We start from the raw sequence: 19,732 nt of genomic DNA, 5'->3' as shown, positions 1-19,732 counted from the left end.
AGCTTACCATATCCATTGAAATGTACTCTTATTTTAATACTAATACTTAATACTTAACATTTCTATTATTATAACATTTTCTTCTTAACTTACTTAACTTTATTATACCGTACTTTCATATTTATTCTCTAACCATTGATAAAATAAATCCCATGTATTATAATAATAAGATTCTTCCTTAATTGCAAGTGTTAATCTATTCATTTCTGTACATTCCAATATTTTCTTAATCACGTTTTCATCTGTAGGAATCTCTTCACCTTTCCAATTCTGTGCAAATACAATTCTAGCCACAGTTATTACAGGAATAATCAAATATGCATTTTCTTTACTATAATTTTCTGCTAAAATCCCCAGCAGAAATACTTCAGGTTTTAAATCAATATGCTACTGCGTCATCTTCTCCAACCACATGCAAATTCTTGCCCAATATTGTTTTTGCTTCTACACATGTCCACCACATATGATAATACGATCCCGGTGTCTGATGGTATTTCCAACATTTAGTTGATTTATCTTTACATATTTTTGCCAGTCTTTCAGGTGGCAGATGCCATCTATAAAACATCTCATACAAATTCTCTTTGTATGGTGTTGTATGGCGTTGACTTGTAATTTCTATCCCATAGTTGTTACCATTTATCTAACTCCATCGTATATCCAAAATTTTTAGCCCATGCTATCGTTTCTTTAGCTTGTTCTTCTAGTTTAATACTCAATAAGTAACTATACAATTTTATCACTTCCTCATCTGTTTCTGTTAATATCTTGTCTAATTCAGTCATTTCCATATAAAAACCATATAATTTTGCATCTTTTTCATATCTAGATTGCATTTGCAGTTGTGCATACACCATATCGATTCCATTTTTCCAAATCTTGTTTCGTTTTTTAAGTTCCCCCTTTTCTGACAAAATATCTTTATATCTAATTATATTTCCATATTAATAATATTTGGATGTATTAGTGCTTCCATTGTTGAAAACCAAACTGGTATCTTCAAATAGTGTTGTTCTCTAATTTTTCCCATACTAATAATAAAGCATTTCTTACATAATGTCTTTGAAAGTAGCCATGTATCTTATTTTTCCCATACCACAAAAAGGTGTGCCAATCCAATTGTAAGTCATGTCCCTCCAATGTCAATAGTCTTGTATTTCTCAATACAATCCATTCTTTCATCCATGTTAAGACTGCTCCCTGGTAATATAATTCCCAATTTGATAGTCCAAACTCTCCTCTGGTTCACATATTGTAACAGTTTTATGTTGATTCTCGCCTTCTTTCCCTGCCATACAAATTTCACTATTATTTTGTTCAAATTTTCAAAATATTTTTTCTCCAATTTTATCAGTTGTTTGGAATAAAACCAATGACCTTGGTAATATATTCATCTTGATTGTTGCTATTCTTCTTGTTAATGATAGTTGCAAGTTTTTCCATCTCTCCAAGTCTCAATTTGTTTTATCAGTTTATAATAATTATCTTCCTTTATAATAATAACAGAGTTGGAAGGGACCTTGGAGGCCTTCTAGTTCAACCCCCTCCCCAGGCAGGAAACCCTACACCATCTCAGACAGATGGTTATCCAACATCTTCTTAAAAATTTCCAGTGTTGGAGCATTCACAACTTCTGCAGGCAAGTTGTTCCACTCATTAATTGTTTTGTCAGGAAATTTCTCCTTAGTTCTAAGTTGCTTCTTTCCTGCCATACAAATTTCACTATTATTTTGTTCAAATTTTCAAAATATTTTTTCTCCAATTTTATCAGTTGTTTGGAATAAAACCAATGACCTTGGTAATATATTCATCTTGATTGTTGCTATTCTTCTTGTTAATGATAGTTGCAAGTTTTTCCATCTCTCCAAGTCTCAATTTGTTTTATCAGTTTATAATAATTATCTTCCTTTATAATAATAACAGAGTTGGAAGGGACCTTGGAGGCCTTCTAGTTCAACCCCCTCCCCAGGCAGGAAACCCTACACCATCTCAGACAGATGGTTATCCAACATCTTCTTAAAAATTTCCAGTGTTGGAGCATTCACAACTTCTGCAGGCAAGTTGTTCCACTCATTAATTGTTTTGTCAGGAAATTTCTCCTTAGTTCTAAGTTGCTTCTCTCCTTTATTAGTTTCCACCCATTGCTTCTTGTTCTACCCTCAGGTGCTTTGGAGAATAGTTTGACTCCCTCTTCTTTATGGCAACCCCCGAGATATTGGAACACTGCTATCATGTCTCCCCTAGTCCTTCTTTTTATTAAACTAGACATACCCAGTTCCTGCAACCGTTCTTCATATGTTTTAGCCTCCAGTCCCCTAATCATCTTTGTTGCTCTTCTCTGCACTCTTTCTAGAGTCTCAACATCTTTTTTACATCGTGGCGACCAAAACTGAATGTAATATTCCAAGTGTGGCCTTACCAAGGCATTATAAAGTAGTATTAACACTTCATGTGATCTTGATTCTATCCCTCGGTTTATGCAGCCCAGAACTGTGTTGGCTTTTTTGGCAGCTGCTGCACATTGCTGGCTCATATCTAAATGGTTGCCCAATAATTTCAATAATTGGGTAATTAGTGTCCATCTTCTCCTTGGTTTTTTTTACCCTTCCAGCTAATTCTAAGTGAGTTGTGGTCTGCCCACAAATTCAGTAAGATTTTTTTTTTTTTTTTTTGTTCAAAAAGTTTTTATTGGTCAAAAAAGGTTTATACAAATACATATCAGGTATGGTAAATTTTCATTTTTCTTATGCAAGATAAGAATTTTACTCAAATTTTTTAACACATACAACAGCCATATGGCAAGCAGGTGACACGAAGTAGCTAAGTTTACAAATCTTACATACACAATAAAGAAGGGTCAAGAATAAACAGAATATCGTACAAAAGAGAATAAGGAAAACCAACACAATACCAAATATCTTTATCACTTCCTAGTTTTGGATCTCAGAACTCTGGGTTCAGCCTGACCCAACTCCAGGGCTGCAACAGCGGCAGCCGCCTCCGCCCCGTGGTCTATAACCTCCCCTTCTTCAATTCCTGGGTCATCTGATTCCAGGAGGGCTTTGTGTTCCTCCACGTAGGCCGTAGCCTCCGCAATTGTACTAATTTTTTTCGTAATGCCCTCCCGGAAAATCATCAATCCCTCTGGCATCAGCCATCTGAAGCCTACTCCCTTCTGGTACAATTTGCTTGACAAAAAGTAATATTTCTTTCTCATTTCACGTACCTGTCTGGGAATCTGCCTCAGAATGGCTATCTCCTGCCCCTGTAAGTCAGTGCCCCACTCCTATGTTTTCTAAGAATTTCATCTCGCCTCTTCTCACAAATTTGACATGAACCTCTCTGGGAACTGCATGCGTGGGTGCATATTGTGAATTAACTCTATAAACTCGATCCACATCCCAATTCATGAAATCAACACCTCTCCCAAGAAATTCTCCCAACAATTTAGTCACAACATCTCTCAAATCTTCTTGGTCCACTTCTTCCAAATTTTGAAACCTAAGGAAATAAGACATTTTATCCATCTGTAGTCCAAGCACAGCATTGCCTGTCGCCTCCTCTCTTTTCTGCACTGCCCGCATCTCACCCTCCAGACCTTCCACTTTCTGCTTGTTTTCTGCTGAGACTTGTTGAGTATCCTTTAAATCCTTTTGGATAGTCACAATTTCTGCTCTTATTTCCGCTTGGCCTCTTTGCAAATCATCCAGTTTCTTGTCCATATTGGATAACTTTTCCAGAATTCTCCATCTCTCCAGCAGTTGGTCTCTGACCTTTGCCATTTAAAAAAAAAATTCAAAATCCTCAGGCAAGCACAGTATCCTTGTAATTTCCTCCGGATCCACCAGGGGCACTCACAGGAGCAACGAGTCCAGAGTACAGTTAGTCAACCAGGAAGTCAAGGGAAGTGATGTCATCAAAATTCTCATAGTGAAGGCGGAAGCTGGACGCCACCACTGTTCCCCAGAGGAGGGGGCCTCAAACCTCCCTCCTAAATTTCTCCATCACCTCTTCTCTCCAGAGCTCCACAAAACCGTAATCTTCTTATTTTAAGTTCTCCTCTCCAGAATGACTCGTGCTCCTTCCAGCCGCAGGGGAGAAAAACCCCCCGCACTCCGGAGCACTCCACTCGCGTTTACCGATATCCCCTTCCCTTCTCCATTCCTCAATTCTTCTCCGTTCCCTGTTCACCACCAGGCTGCTGCAGTTATAAATCCAAAGCCCCGGTGTCACCGGGCACAGCGGCCCAGGCGACGACCAAAGTAATGGCCGTGGCCCGTGGCCTCCAAACCCCGCCGAGCCTAGGACGCGCCAGCATCGGTCCCCCCAGTCCTGTATGTCGGCTGGGAGACCCCTGGCGAGCCGTCCGTGCGGCAGGTGTCCTTTTCGGAACACCTGGCCCCTAGGGGCCTCGGCGGCGGCCGGATTCGGGCACTGGGGGCAAGAGAAGCCTCCAGACAACCGTTGCCTCTGGACACCGGAAGTCGTCTCCCAAATTCAGTAAGATTTCACTTCTTCTATGAGGTCTCCACTCATCCAGGCAATATCAGTGTGTGACCAAGATTTATGGGGGTTCGAATATAGTAGCAAATATTTTATAATCCACATTTAACAAAAAATTGGTCTATAGTTTTGTATCAGTCTAGGCTCTGTATCCCCCTTCGGGATTAGCAAAATTAGTGTTTCCCTTCATGTATCCGGCATTTTAGCTGATGTTAATACCTTGTTAAATAAATCAACCATTATTGGTCCTATTTTTCTTCTATTGCCTTATAGAATTCTGATGGAAAACCACTGGGTCCCAGTGTTCTATTACTTTTCTGGGATCTAATTGCTTGATTTAATTTTATTTCTTCTTGTTCTTTATCTTTATTTTTAGTTGGTCTTGTCCTCTTTGGGGTTTTCAAATACTAAGTTTGCCCCTATCTCTTCCTTAATGTAGACCGCTATTCCTTTCTTTTTCTTTTCTATTATATGTTGGTTTTCTCCATTTTCATCTTATAATTGGTAGATGGTTCTTTTCTCTCTCTCTTTTGAGTTTATAAGATAGCCATCTTTCTGATTTATTTGCTTGTTTGAAGTGTATTTATCTGGTTACTTTCAAGTTTCTGACCAGTTCTTCCTGTTCAACTAAACTGAGTTTGTGTTTATAGAGAATCAGTTGTTCTTGTAGTTGGGAGTTTTGTGTGTTATTCTGTAGATTAGTCTCTAATTTTTTGATTGTTTGAAGTAGATTATTTTGTTGGGCATATTTTTCTTTGTTCTTTTTTGCAACAAAGGATATTATAACTTCCCGTATCACAGCTTTCATAGTATCCCATAGGTTTTGGGTATGTATCAAGATACATTGTTATTTTCTTTAAAATAAAAATTTAGTTCTTCCTTGATTTTCTTAGTAAATTCCTCATCTTTCAATAATTGGGTAATTAGTGTCCATCTTCTCCTTGGTTTTTTTTTACCCTTCTAGCTAATTCTAAGTGAGTTGTGGTCTGCCCACAAATTCAGTAAGATTTCTACTTCTGTCACTTCTTCTATGAGGTCTCCACTCATCCAGGCAATATCAGTGTGTGACCAAGATTTATGGGGGTTCGAATAAAAGGTGAATTGTCTCTTTTCTGGGTTTAGTGTTCTCCATATATCTATTAAATTTAATTCTTTAGTCTTTTCTACAAATATTTTGGGTAGTTCTCTTTTTCCCCCACTTTCTTATTCCCCCCATTATAGTCTATTTGATAATCTGTAATTGCAGTATAATCTATGATGAAAATATTTTTCTTTTCTAATTCAATAATTTTGTCATATAGGGCTTTGTAAAATTCATTTTGATTGTCGTTGGGGGCATAAATTACCACTAGTAGGATTTTTAAAAAATTTATCTGTATTTCTATTGCTAAAATTCTTCCTTTGGGGTTTTCAAATACTAAGTTTGCCCCTATCTCTTCCTTAATGTAGACCGCTATTCCTTTCTTTTTCTCCTGATCTGCAGAAACCGTAAACAGCATCCCTAATTTGGGGCAATCTAAATATTTTTCATCAGTTTTTAGAACATATATTTCCTGTAAACGTATAATATCTACATTCTGTTTTAGTAAATTTACAAAAATCCTTTTCCTTTTTGTCGTTGAATTTAGTCCATTTATGTTGATAGATAAGAGTTTCACCTCCTTTTCCAAAGCCCTAGTTGTCTTTCGCTTTTTGTCTTCTGGTTGCTCTTATTTCCCTTTCTGTTTTTTGTTAATTAGTATCTATAACTTCTTGTTCTTTATCTTTATTTTTTAGTTGGTCTTGTCCTCTTTGGGGGTTTAGATCTAAATCTTCTCTGCTACTTTGGTCTTCCGACTCGCCAGCTGAAATTTTTCAAGCGTATCTATTTTAATTGTCCTTTCCTCCCAAGTAACCAACATCCCTTCTGGAATCAGCCATCGAAATAAAATGTCTTGTTTATTCAACTGCTTGGCCAGAAATTCATAATCCCTTCTCTGTTTTCTCAGTCTTCTCGGGATTTGCTTGAGGATCTGAATTTCTTTACCTTTATATGTTATTATTTTGTATATTATATCTCTCACTTTCCTTCTTCTAAATCGGATGTGGACCTCTTTTGGGAGTTTGTTTCTTCTTGCATAACTCGTGCTAACCCTGTAAACGTCATCCATCTCCTTTAACATTTCCTCCTTGTCTCTATCTAGCGCTTTGGCTAAGATTTCTGCCATCACTAGTTCCAAACCTTCATCTTTTTCTTGCACTACAATTTGAAATCTTAAATATGACGCAGCCTTATCTATCTCTATGAAGGTCAGGGGGTCTCCCATCTCTTTGCTCACCGTTTTTAATTGTTGGTCCATCTTTTCTAGTTCCTTCTCTGTTTGTTCCATTCTTTTCTCTACTTCTACTTTGATGTGTAAGTGAGGCATAAAATTTCCCCATTTTAGGATATTCCAAAAAAATTTTATGTTGTTTTTTGATATGAATTTCCTGTAAACAAATTATATCCTGTTTTAATTTGTCCAATTTATTAAAAGTTATTTTCCTTTTTATTGCTGAATTCAATCTATTTATATTAAGTGATGTTAATTTTATTTCTTCTTCCATGTTTGTAAAGTCAGGAAATTTCTCCTTAGTTCTAAGTTGCTTCTCTTCTTGATTAGTTTCCACCCACTGATTCTTGTTCTATCCTCAGGTGCTTTGGAGAATAGCTTGATTCCCTCTTCTAATACACACACACACACACACACACACACACAAATATATATTATATATGCATATACACCTAAGACAAATTCCTTGTGTGTAGAATCACACTTGGCCAATAAAGGATTCGATTCAATTTCTAGTCTATTCTATTCCTATTCTATAGAATTCTATTCTATTCTTTGTGGCACCCCCCGAGATATTGGAACACTACTATCATGTCTCCCCTAGTCCTTCTTTTCATTAAACAAGACATACCCGTTCCTGCAACCATTCATGTTTTACTCTCCAATCCCCTAATCATCTTTGTTGCTCTTCTCTGCACGTCTCCACATCTTTTCTACATCGTGGCAACCAAAACTAAATGCAGCATTCCAAGTGTGGCCTTACCAAGGTATTGTAAAATGGTATTAACACTTCATGTGATTTTGATTATATCCCTCTGTTTATGCAGCTTAGAACTGTGTTGGCTTTTTTGGCAGCTGCTGCACACTGTTGGCTCATATCTAAATGGTTGTCCCCTAGGACTCCAAGATCCCTCTCACAGTTACTACAATTGAGCAAGGTACCACATTACTGTACCTGTGCATTTTGTTTTTCTTGCCTAAATGTAGAATCTTACTTTTTTCACCATGTAATTTCATTTTGTTAGATACTGCCCAATGTTCAAGTCTGTCAAGATCCTTCTGTATCTTAAGCCTATCTTCTATTCCCGCAGCTTGGTGTCATTTGCAAATTTGTTGAGTTCCCCATCTATCCCCTTGTCCAAGTCATTAATGAAGATGTTGAAGAGTACTGGGCCTAAAGGTACTCCACTGCATATTTCCCTCCATGTAGATGCAGTTCCATTGAGGACTACATGTTGAGTGCGGTTGGTCAGCCAGTTACAAATTCATCTGGTGGTGATACTGTCTAACCCACATTTTTCTACTTTATTTAGTGGCAGGTTATGGTCTACTTATCAAATGCCTTACTGAAGTCCAAGTAAATTATATCGACAATATTCCTCTGGTCAACTAATTTTGCCACTTTGTCAAAGAATGCAATAAGATTAGTCTGATTGGTTTTTGACAAACCCGTGTTGGCTTTTGGTTATTACTTTTGTTTGCTTCTAGGTGTTTGGTGATTCGTTATTTATCTTTTCGAGAATCTTCCCCAGTATTGAGGTAAGGCTGATAGGTCTGTAGTTTCCTGGATCCTTTTCCCCCCCTTTTTTGAAGACAGGAACTATATCAGCTCTTTTCTAGTCCTCTGGAAGTTCATGGAGATGAAAAGTCATAGTTTTTGGCTTATTTGATATTGTTTAGGGATTTAAAATGTGGGCACAGGAGCAGTCACCTTCTCTCATTTCCATCTTCTCAAATCTCTCCCCAAAGGACTGAAGTTGCCTCTGCAAATTGTGACTTTGGGACATAACAACAAGAACCATTTGCACCTTTAAAAAAAAGTACTTTTTGGAGTATAAGATGTACTTCCCCCCCTAAAAGTGAGTGAAAATTGAGGTGCATCTTATACACCACACCGAATGTTGCCGAAGCCCCGCCCACCCACTGATCCCCACCCTTTGGCTGTTTTCAGCCTCCGCGAGTCACATTTTTGGCCAGTTCCAGACAGTGGAGATTGGCAGTGGCGAATGGGCCGTGGTGGCGGCAAAACAGGCTGTGGCGAATGGGCCACACTGAATGGGCTGTGGCGGTGGCAAATGGGCCGCGGTTGTGGCAAACAGGCCATAGCAAATGGCAGATTTTTTTTTCTTGTTTTCCTCCCCTAAAAAGGTACGTGTGTCTTATACTCCGGTGTACCTTATAGTCTGAAAAATACAGTACATTAATTAAATTTAGCAGCATGATATTGGGGGTGCTGGGACTTGTATATTGGTTGTGAGATACTGGTGATCATTGCTGTCCTATGCTATACCAAAAATATTGGTATAAATTGAAAAAAAAATGTTTTTCATTGCCAAGTACAATCTGGAAAGTTTATTAAAAGCTTCAAAATTCGCATATAGGGAATGAAATATCTTTTGTAAAAATTCAATTTCAATCAAACAGTGTGTTGTCTGGGTACAATTATTTTTAGGAAATCATAATCAAAATGTTTACAATAGTATTTATCACAATGATACTAATTCTATAATAATATTTTACTTGCCTACTTTAACAAAACTCCTTTAAAACATTAGTCCTTTTTATATCCTCATATTTCTAACTTCTGTTTTTATTATCTAACCATTGGTAAAATAAGTCCCATGTCAAGAAATATTGAGTTCCTTCTTTTTCCTTAATTGTAAGCGTTAATCTTTCCATTTCTGCACATTCTAATATTTTTTAAATTACATTCTCATTTTATCATTTATTTCCTCTCTTCTCCCTTTTTCCTCATATGATGCAAAATGCTGGTCATAGAATTGCTCCCCTTTGTCAATTGTATCCAGTCTGTGTCTTTTTTCCATCCAGGTCACCAGTATTCCCTCGGGTATCAGCCACCTGAAGTTTACTTCATGCTTAGTTGTCTTATCAAAAATTGGTATTGTTTCTTTGTGTCTCTTATTCTTCTGGGTATCTGTTTCAGGACTACTATTTCTCTCCCAAACTACCGCACCATTGCACTCATTTCACATGTTAGCAAAGTTATGCTCAAAATCCTACAAGCTAGGCTCCAGCAGTATGTGGACTGAGAACTACCAGGAGTACAGGCAGGATTTCGAAAAGGCAGAGGAACTGGAGATCTAATTGCCAGCATACACTGGATCATGGAGAAAGCTAGGGAGTTCCAGAAAAACATCTCCTACTGCTTCATTGACTATGCTAAAGCCTTTGACTGTGTGGATCACAACAAATTGTGGCAAGTTCTCAAAGAGATGGGAGTACCAGACCATCTTATTTATCTCTTAAGAAGCAACAGTGAGAACTAGACACGGAACCACTGATTGGTTCAAAATTGAGAAAGGAGTTCGGCAAGGCTGTATACTGTCATCCTGCTTATTTAACTTATATGCAGAGCACATCATGAGAAAGGCGGGCCTAGATGAAACACAAGTTGGAATTAAGATTGCCAGGAGAAGTATCAACAACCTCAGATGTGCAGATGATACTACTCTAATGGTAGAAAGTGAAGAGGAACTAAAGAGCTTTCTGATGCAGGTAAAGGAGGAGAGTGCAAAAGTTGACTTGAAACTCAACATTAAGAAAACTAAGATCATGGCTCCCGGCCCTCTCAATTCCTGACAAATAGATGGGGAAGAAATGGAGGTAGTGATAGATTTTATTTTCCTGGGCTCCAAGGTCGCCGTACATGGGGAAGTCAGTTAAAACTCAAAAGGGGGTTAAACAGTGGTTCATTTTGCCCCTCCTGCTTTTTAACTTTTACATAAACAACCTGGTAAAATGGCTAACCAAACCAAATCACCACCACCCCCAATTAGGTGACTGAAGCATTGCCCTCCTGCTTTCAAGCCTGAATTTGATCGGGGTTGAAGCAATGCCTTGGAATTCGATTTGTGATGGATGCATTACTTGGAGCCTGACAAGTGCTCTATGCAGATGACGCTGTGATCTTCTCCAGGACACCAGTAGGCCTTAAAAGAGCCTTGCAAGCCCTTCTCCAGTACTGTAATTACAATAAACTGGACATAAATTATGAGAAAACAAAGATCATGGCCTTCGCAAAAAGGCCAAAATTTTATTCATGGTATCTCTGGGTAAAGCTTAACTTCTTTCCACAATTCTTGTTCATTAATCCTCCAAGACAAATTCTCTTCATCATGGGTCAAGGCTGTCAAGACCAACCTTGCTAAACTAGGCTTCTCCCCAGCTTTAATACTCAAGATGAACTATGATTTAGCAAGACAAACCTTGTGACAAAGGGCGGAGGATATCGAGAGGCAGAAGGACTTAGGGAAAGCTCTGCAATTTCTGGTTCCAGTTGCGATTAGATATGTTGTTGCTCCTGCCAGCTATCTTAGTCTTTTGGAGTCAACAAACCACTGGAAAGCATTTTTGTTTCTGTTCCAGATGATACTAATAATCAAGAAAGATAAAAATTTGGAGGAATGGCAGATTGGGATTAATAAATTTATATGGCAAGGTAAAAAGGCGAGGGTTAAAATGAAAATAATTTAGGACTCACGGGAAAGAGGAGGCCTAAAAATGTCTAATTTTAAACTATATTATGAAGCAGTAGCCCTTTCAGTAATAAGTGACTGGTTTAATTTAACGGAGGAAAGAATTTTGAATATAGAAGGTTATGACTTATTATATGGATGGCATGCGTATTTATTTTATGAAATAAAAGTGGACAGGGCTTTTAAGAATCATGTGTTGAGAAGTGCTCTCTTGCGTGTCTGGAAAAAATATTCCTACGAACTAGACTATAAAATTCCTATATGGGCAAGCCCCAGACATGCAATAGAGAATATAAAAATAGAACAGAAACAGGAAATGATTACTTATAAAGAACTTTTGTATGCTGAAAGAGGTATCTTGCAATTAAAATCTTTACAGGTATTAAATGAAGAAGGGAGGAAATATACTTGGTTTCAATATGGGCAACTAAGTGCTAGATGGAAAGAAGATAAAAAAATTGGTATAATGCAAAGGGAGGAAAATTTAATAAAGCAAATTAGAAATCAGACCCAGGAGCATATAGAATAGAATAGAATAGAATAGAATAGAATAGAATAGAATAGAATAGAATAGAATAGAATAGAATAGAATTTTATTGGCCAAGTGTGATTGGACACACAAGGAATTTGTCTTGGTGCATATGCTCTCAGTGTACATAAAAGAAAAGATACGTTCATCAAGGTACAACATTTACAACACAAATGATGGTCAATACTTAACTCATATTTTGCATCTGTCTTTACACAAAAGGAAAAAACAATCCAACCTATCAAAAACAGCACTACAAAAAACAGATTAGAAACACAAGTTAAAATAGGGAAGAAAATGGTAAGTGAACACCTGTCTACCCTAGATGAGTTCAAATCACCAGGACCGGATGGATTACACCCCAAGGTTCTGAAGGAACTGGCAGACGTGATCTCAGAACCACTGAACTATATCTTTCAAAGATCCTGGAGCACAGGGGAGCTGCCAGAGGACTGGAAAAGAGCTGATGTAGTTCCCATCTTCAAAAAAGGAAAAAAAACAGACCCAGGAAACTACAGACCTATCAGCCTGACCTCAATACCGGGGAAGATTCTAGAAAAGATAATCAAGCAACGAATCACCAAACACCTAGAAGCAAACAAAGTAATAACCAAAAGCCAACATGGGTTTGTCAAAAACAGATCATGCCAGACTAATCTTATCGCATTCTTTGACAAAATGACAAAATTAGTAGACCAGAGGAATGCTGTCGATATAATTTACTTGGACTTCAGTAAAGCATTTGATAAAGTAGACCATAACCTACTACTAGATAAAGTAGAAAAATGTGGGTTAGACAGCACCACCACCAGATGGATTCGTAACTGGCTGACCAACCGCACTCAACGTGTAGTCCTCAACGGAACTACATCCACATGGAGGGAAGTATGCAGTGGAGTACCCCAAGGCTCTGTTTTAGGCCCAGTACTCTTCAACATCTTCATCAATGACTTGGACGAGGGGATAGATGGGGAACTCATCAAATTTGCAGATGACACCAAGCTGGCAGGAATAGCCAACACTCCAGAAGATAGGCTCAAATTACAGAAAGATCTTGACAAACTTGAACATTGGCGCTATCTAACAAAATGAAATTCAACAGTGAAAAAAGTAAGATTCTACATTTAGGCAAAAAAAACAAAATGCACCAGTACCGTATATGTGGTACCTTGCTCAATAGTAGTACCTGTGAGAGGGATCTTGGAGTCCTAGTGGATAACCATTTAGATATGAGCCAGCAGTATGCAGCAGCTGCTAAAAAAGCCAACACAGTTCTGGGCTGCATAAACAGAGGGATAAAATCAAGATCACGTGAAGTGTTAGTGCCACTTTATAATGCCTTGGTAAGGCCACACTTGGAATATTGCATCCAGTTTTGGTCTCCACGATGTAAAAAAGATGTTGAGACTCTAGAAAGAGTGCAGAGAAGAGCAACAAAGATGATTAGAGGACTGGAGGCTAAAACATATGAAGAACGGTTGCAGGAACTGGGTATGTCTAGTTTAATGAAGAGAAGGACTAGGGGAGACATGATAGCTGTGTTCCAATATCTCAGGGGTTGCCACAAAGAAGAGGGAGTCGGGCTGTTCTCCAAAGCACCTGAGGGTAGAACAAGAAGCAATGGGTGGAAACTGATCAAAGAAAGAAGCAACTTAGAACTAAGGAGAAATTTCCTGACAGTTAGAACAATTAATAAGTGGAACGACTTGCCTGCAGAAGTTGTGAATGCTCCAACACTGGAAATTTTTAAGAAAATGTTGGATAACCATCTGACTGAGATGGTGTAGGGTTCCTGCCTAGGCAGGGGGTTGGACTAGAAGGCCTCCAAGGTCCCTTCCAACTCTGTTGTTATGTTATGTTAAATATATCAATATAAATCATAAGGATTGCCAGCAACAAGTTATAGTCATACAGTCATAACTGGAAAAAGATTGGTGATGGGAACTATGAGACGATTAATAGTAGTGCAGATTCAGTAAATAGTCTGACAGTGTTGATGGAATTATTTGTTTAGCAGAGTGATGGCCTTCGGGAAAAAACTGTTCTTGTGTCTAGTTGTTCTGGTGTGCAGTGCTCTATAGCGTCGTTTTGAGGGTAGGAGTTGAAACAGTTTATGTCCAGGATGCGAGGGATCTGCAAATATTTTCACAGCCCTCTTCTTGATTCGTGCAGTATACAGGTCCTCAATGGAAGGCAGGTTGGTAGCAATTATTTTTTCTGCAATTCTAATTATCCTCTGAAGTCTGTGTTTTTCTTGTTGGGTTGCAGAACCGAACATATAAAGAGATTGTACAATGTATTGCTTGAAATAGATTCAGAAAAGGATTTGGTAAAGGACTGTATGATAAAATGGGCACAGAATATTCAGGAACCAATAATGTTGGCAACATGGGAGAAAATCTGGGTTAGAAATGTTAAGTTTACACAACCACAGAATCTAAGGGAAAATTTTTATAAGATGTTTTATAGATGGCAAAGATCCCAAAAAATTATCATGTATGTATCCTAATATCCAAGCGAAATGTTGGAGATGTGAGTGTGATGATGCTACATATTTTCATATTTGGTGGACCTGCAAGAAAATTAAGGCCTTTTGGATAAGAATTTGGTGGATTATTCAAAATGTCTTGAAGAAGAAGATAAAGTTCCTGCCGCAATTTTTCCTTTTGGGAATTATAATGGATTGTACAGTGACTGAGACTAAATTGATCTTGAATTTAATAACAGCAGCAAGGCTGCTGATTGGACAAAATTGGAAGAAAAAAGTATTACCTACAATAGAAGAATGGATATTGAAAGTTACTAACTTGGCTGAGATGGCAAAAATCTCAGCCTTTTTGAAAGACAATACGCAGGAAAGATGTTTAATTGAATGAAAAAAATGGATTGATTATTTACAAAATAGATATCAGATTAAGAGATATCAGATTGCCTTTGAATAATTAGGATGTACTATTTTAGAATGTAATGGGGGAGGTTAGGAAATGAAAAGACTCGGATGAGGCTAATTGGATTAGAAGGGAAAATCTTACTCTATGTTTGGTTTATGTATAACAATACCTTGTGATTGACCTGGGAAGCCGGGGGTTTGAAGGAGGGGAAGGGGGTTTTGAGGGGGGGAGGGGGGAAAAAGGGAAAAAAATGTTTTTGTTTTTTAAAACTTTTTCAATAAAAAAAAATTTAGATGCTTGGCAATTGACTCATATTTATGACCGTTGATGATTCCCAAGATCACGTGATTCCTTTTTGTGACCTTCTGACAAGCAAAGTCAATGAGAAAGCCAGATTCACTTAACAACTAGGTTACTAACTTATGAACTGCAATGATTCACTTAACAATTATGGCAAGAAAGGTCATGTGGGGCAGTGGACGGGAGGTTCCTCACATGGGATGAATTGAGGCAGGCAGGGGGTGGAGCAGCTGCTACCAGAAACCGTTGGCCAGTGCACGTTCGTGGACTTTGTCCGTGGGGGCCAATGGTTTCTGGCAGGAGCTGTAGCCTGTCGGCCCCTCAACTGAAGCTCTGGAGCCCACTGCTACCACTGGGCTGGTAATCCAAGTAGCAGGCACGGCGGCAGCAGCACCAGCAGGAGGGAGGCATGTGATGCAGACTGCTGGACACACTTACTTTGTCCCACTTTCTGTTTTTCCTTGCAGTTAGAGAAGTCACTGCTGGTCATCTTCTCAGACCCCTCGCGGGTCCTGCCTTGGCCTGCGCATGGAGTGTTCCCCCCCATGCACCCAATATACAGCCCCACTGTGGGCTGCAGCTGCTCAGCAGACCTGCCCAGCCCGAAGGAGGTGAAGGTGCCAGGTAGAAAGGCTGAGCAGAGGTGGCAGAGCATGCCCAGGCCCAGCAGGCAAAACACAGCCACCCCAAGTGGGGAAAGCCGGATCTTATCGCCACCATGGCCCAGCAGAGACCAAGGAGTGGGGGGAGGCATGCGATCCTGTTATGGAGTGGATGGCCATAACATCAATAGGGATCCTGCTTTCCCTACCCATGGTGGCTGTCTTTTACCTGCTGGGCCTAGGCATGCTCTATCACCTCTACTCGGCCTTTCTAACTAGCCACTTTGCCTCTTTCATGTTGAGTGGGCCTGGTGCTTCAGGCGGTAATGGCAGCGACCTAATGTAACTGCATGAACTGCTGGCAGCCTCGGTGGTGGTAACGGCCCACAGTGGTGCCAAGGTGCATCGGATATGCAAGGGGAATACATTCCATGTGCAGGCCAAGGGCAAGACCCTCAAGGGTGTTGAGGAGATGACCAGCAGTCATCTGTCCAACTGCAAGCAAAAACAAAATGGGACGGAGTAGGTGGGCTGATGGTGCCTCACCTTGTCTCGGCCTGCGGCGGTGGCAGTAGCCAGAGGCAGAGATGCAGGAGTGAGTGACATGGTCTGGCCTGCTGGATGTGGCGGGCAGCTGCTTGCTCCGTCTCAGCCATGTGGGATGGAGCAGGCACGTCTGGTGATCCGCTTCATATGCCTCTCTCCCTGATTCTGCCCGCTGCAATTGCCACGCCTGCTTCTTGGAGAGCCATCCTGGTGGTTGCAGCGGGCTGCAAAGCCCCTGCCCTCCTGCTGGACACTTCCACCCCACACATGCGTGTGCACGTGCGCGTGCGCACACACACACACGTGAAAGGCCAATGAGTGGGACATGGAGATACTGGTGCGGGCATGGCACTGATCTGCAACCTGGTGGCAGCCATCCAGGCTGGACTGTGGCCAGCCTTAGATTTGTGGCGCTGCCTTGGCCCTGCCCTCAGAGCATGTGCACAGGAAGTGCAATGAGCGTGCAAGGGCTGGCATCCTGAGGGAAAGGCAAGTTCTCAGAATGCAGTTCCCAGAGATACCAGGCACTGCGTGCTTCCTATCCACGTGCAAGGCATGGGGCCAAGGCAACATCACAGCGGATGGCCGCCACCAGGTTGCAGATCAGTACCTGGTTGGCCTGGGCCAGGCCGAGGCCACGCAGGCCAGTCTTTTGCTATTTCTTGGGCAGCCCCACAGGCCAGATCTAATTACCTTGCGGGCCAGATATGGCTCGTGGGCCTTGAGTTTGACACCCTTGGTCTACATTAACAAAGTAGAGTTTCAGTATTTTTTATAAACTCGGTTTCCCGACCTGACTATCTCGAAGAGGTAGAATATACTATTAAAGAAAATATGAGGCAGTGGGTATTGAAAATCCTATTAGACATGTACAAACATGGGAAAAAACACAAATTTGTTGCATATTTGAGTAACAACAAAATGGATTAGTATGTAATCATAGAAAATATTCAGTTGAGATTCTGATACGTAACATGTAACGGCAGTTTAGATTTATTTCTCACCAAAATGACATTTCAAAATCTTAAAAATGGAACTAAAACGGAAAATATGTAAATTGTGCTACCAGGTCTCAATTCACCATAATTTGACTACCAGACCTGGGGGCAGGGCAAGGCATATGTGGAAAGGAAACTATTACCTTTATGCTTTCTACTTTGTCTTTCTGAGACAACTAACTTACCACATTTGAAAAAGAATGCTTTGTATAAAAACCAGATGGGAAATACAAACACATGTCAGAAAATGACTGACTTTGTTCCCATATTACCAGTCTTTATAACAAATCCAGTTTTGGCTTTATGTACTATAGTATATTTCCTTGCTTTGTTTTAACTATATGGAATTTTTCTGTTGCTGTTTCATCAAAATATGTCTTAATAGTAAAACCCATGCTTGTATTTGTATTTTAAGTGCTTTGTATACCTGTACATAAAGGTGTGTGGCAATTACAATTCATGAAAATGAATTAGCATTTGCAAACATGTTTTTGAAATGAAAATATCTAACTAAAACATTTTTCTTGTGATAAGTACTTACCTTGTATTTTCCTTTGATAATGCCTTCAAACAATCTTTCTTTTGTACCATAAAAAGGTAAACAACCACTAAGCAGAATAAAAAGAATAACTCCACAGCCCCATACATCTACAGGCTTTCCATAAGGCTCTCTTTTTACTACTTCTGGAGCCATAAAATGAGGAGTTCCTACACGTCCTAAAATAAAATTAAAAATGTATTATTTTTAAAGATGGCAGAAGAATACAAGTTGAAATTTTACATTGCATTTATCATATTTTATTTAGTTATGTGGCTTATCTGCCAACTCTATACTAGCAGGCCTCTAGATAGTGTACAGATATTAACAATTATATAGCATTACAAGATCCAATAGCAGTATACTCACGGTTGCACACTAATCAATCAATCAATCAATCAATCAATCAATCAATCAATCAATCACCAAAGCCAAAGCAGCCAGCTTCTGGAAGGCTCTGAAAACAGAACCATCTTCATTTGGGGGACCACCCAAAATAGCAATAGCACTTATATACCACTTCACAGTGCTTTATAGACCTCTCTAAGTGGTTGACAGAGTCAGCATATTACTTCCAACAATCTGGGTCCTCATTTTACTGACCTCGGAAGGATGGAAGGCTGAGTCAACCTTGAGCCTAGTGAGATTCTAACTGCCAAATTGCAGGCAGCCAGGAGTCAGCAGAAGCAGCCCGCAGTACTGCACTCTAATCACTGTGCCACTGCATATCACAAATGTGATATGTTAATTCACTATACAATTGAGACATCAATGCCCAAATATTCTTTCTTAATTCCTCTCTTATAGTAATAGTAGTGACTGCAGACCACACCCACCTGCCATTTCAGAGTCCCACTTCTGGGCTACCAAAGCAATTTTTAGGGGGAGAGGTCCTAACTTTTCCTTCTAGATGATGCAATTTCCTCTCAAAAATTTTTCTCCTGGGCTGATACTGAAAAATTTTAAAGCCTCACTAATTTATATGCGTATATGTAAAACAGAAAGATAGACTGCACACATATGTGAAGAAGAAGAAAGCATATTGTGACCATATGCCTTTGGTAGTTTGGGACTAAACTATGTAATCCTGGCATGCAAGCCCAGAATCAATTCAGTGTAGAGATCAAAAAGCGAGGAACTAACATTCTTTACCCACTGAAGCTTTAGGACCAGTTTCAAAAGTAGCCCAATTCCCAAATAGGGAATGGGCAAATGGAGACTTCCCTCCCAGAAAAGTTATCACTGGATCATAGAAATCACAGATGTGCAAAATATTTTTAATATATAAACTTTCTGTGTTGAACACACCCTGTTTCAAGCTTCAAATGACTGTTTGGTCTTCCATGAATTGCTAAGCCAGAACTGTACTATTTCAAGCTTAGTTCTTCAGAAAAAATCTGCTAGAGTTGAGACAGCCCATTTGAAATTTGAAATAACCATTTCCAGTTCAAAATGGAAATCACAGAGACATTGTATTCAAAAAGTATTCAGACCCCTCCCTTCACTTTTGTCAATTTCATTATGCTGCAGCCTGATTCTACAGTTGTTGAAATTCACTTTTTTCCCATTCATTTACACTCCCTATCCCATAATGACAAAGTAAAAACAGAAATGTCTGTAACTTTATAAAAAACTGAAGTATCACATTGTCACACGTATTCAGACCCTTTGCAACAATACTTGAAATTTAGCTCTGGTGCCCCCCATTTCTCTTGATCGTTGATGACATTTTTCTATACAGAGTTCATCTGTGGTAAATTAAATTGATTGGACATGATTTAGAAAGGCACACACCTTTCTGTACAAGATCTCAGAGTGGGGAAGGGTACAATACAATTTCTGTTTCACTAAAGGTTCCTAAGAGCACAGTGGCCTCCATAATTCTCAAATAAAAATAAAAGAAGTGTCAGGCCTGGAAACCATACTAGACTTTAGGTTTCCAGACGCTGCCACATTTTTCCCCTGAGGGGAAGAAGGGGGGCTGAGGGGTATGGTAACATTCTTCAGGCGGTCAGGG

At 39.4% G+C, this 19,732-nt stretch overlaps 1 protein-coding gene across 1 annotated transcript in view; it reads right to left on the bottom strand.

Annotated features, from left to right (window-relative positions):
• Positions 1 to 19,732, bottom strand: part of CASK (calcium/calmodulin dependent serine protein kinase) — a 257,401-nt gene that overhangs the window by 96,738 nt on the left and 140,931 nt on the right. The window contains exon 7 of the mRNA XM_058186228.1: positions 17,719 to 17,894. Within this exon, the coding sequence (XP_058042211.1) occupies positions 17,719 to 17,894 (176 nt within the window). The remainder of the gene's footprint in view (positions 1 to 17,718; positions 17,895 to 19,732) is intronic.

Source organism: Ahaetulla prasina, chromosome 5 (assembly GCF_028640845.1).
Source record: "Ahaetulla prasina isolate Xishuangbanna chromosome 5, ASM2864084v1, whole genome shotgun sequence".
In the NCBI taxonomy this organism is placed as follows: Eukaryota; Metazoa; Chordata; class Lepidosauria; order Squamata; family Colubridae; genus Ahaetulla; species Ahaetulla prasina.
This window is presented reverse-complemented; position numbering and strand designations above follow the sequence as displayed.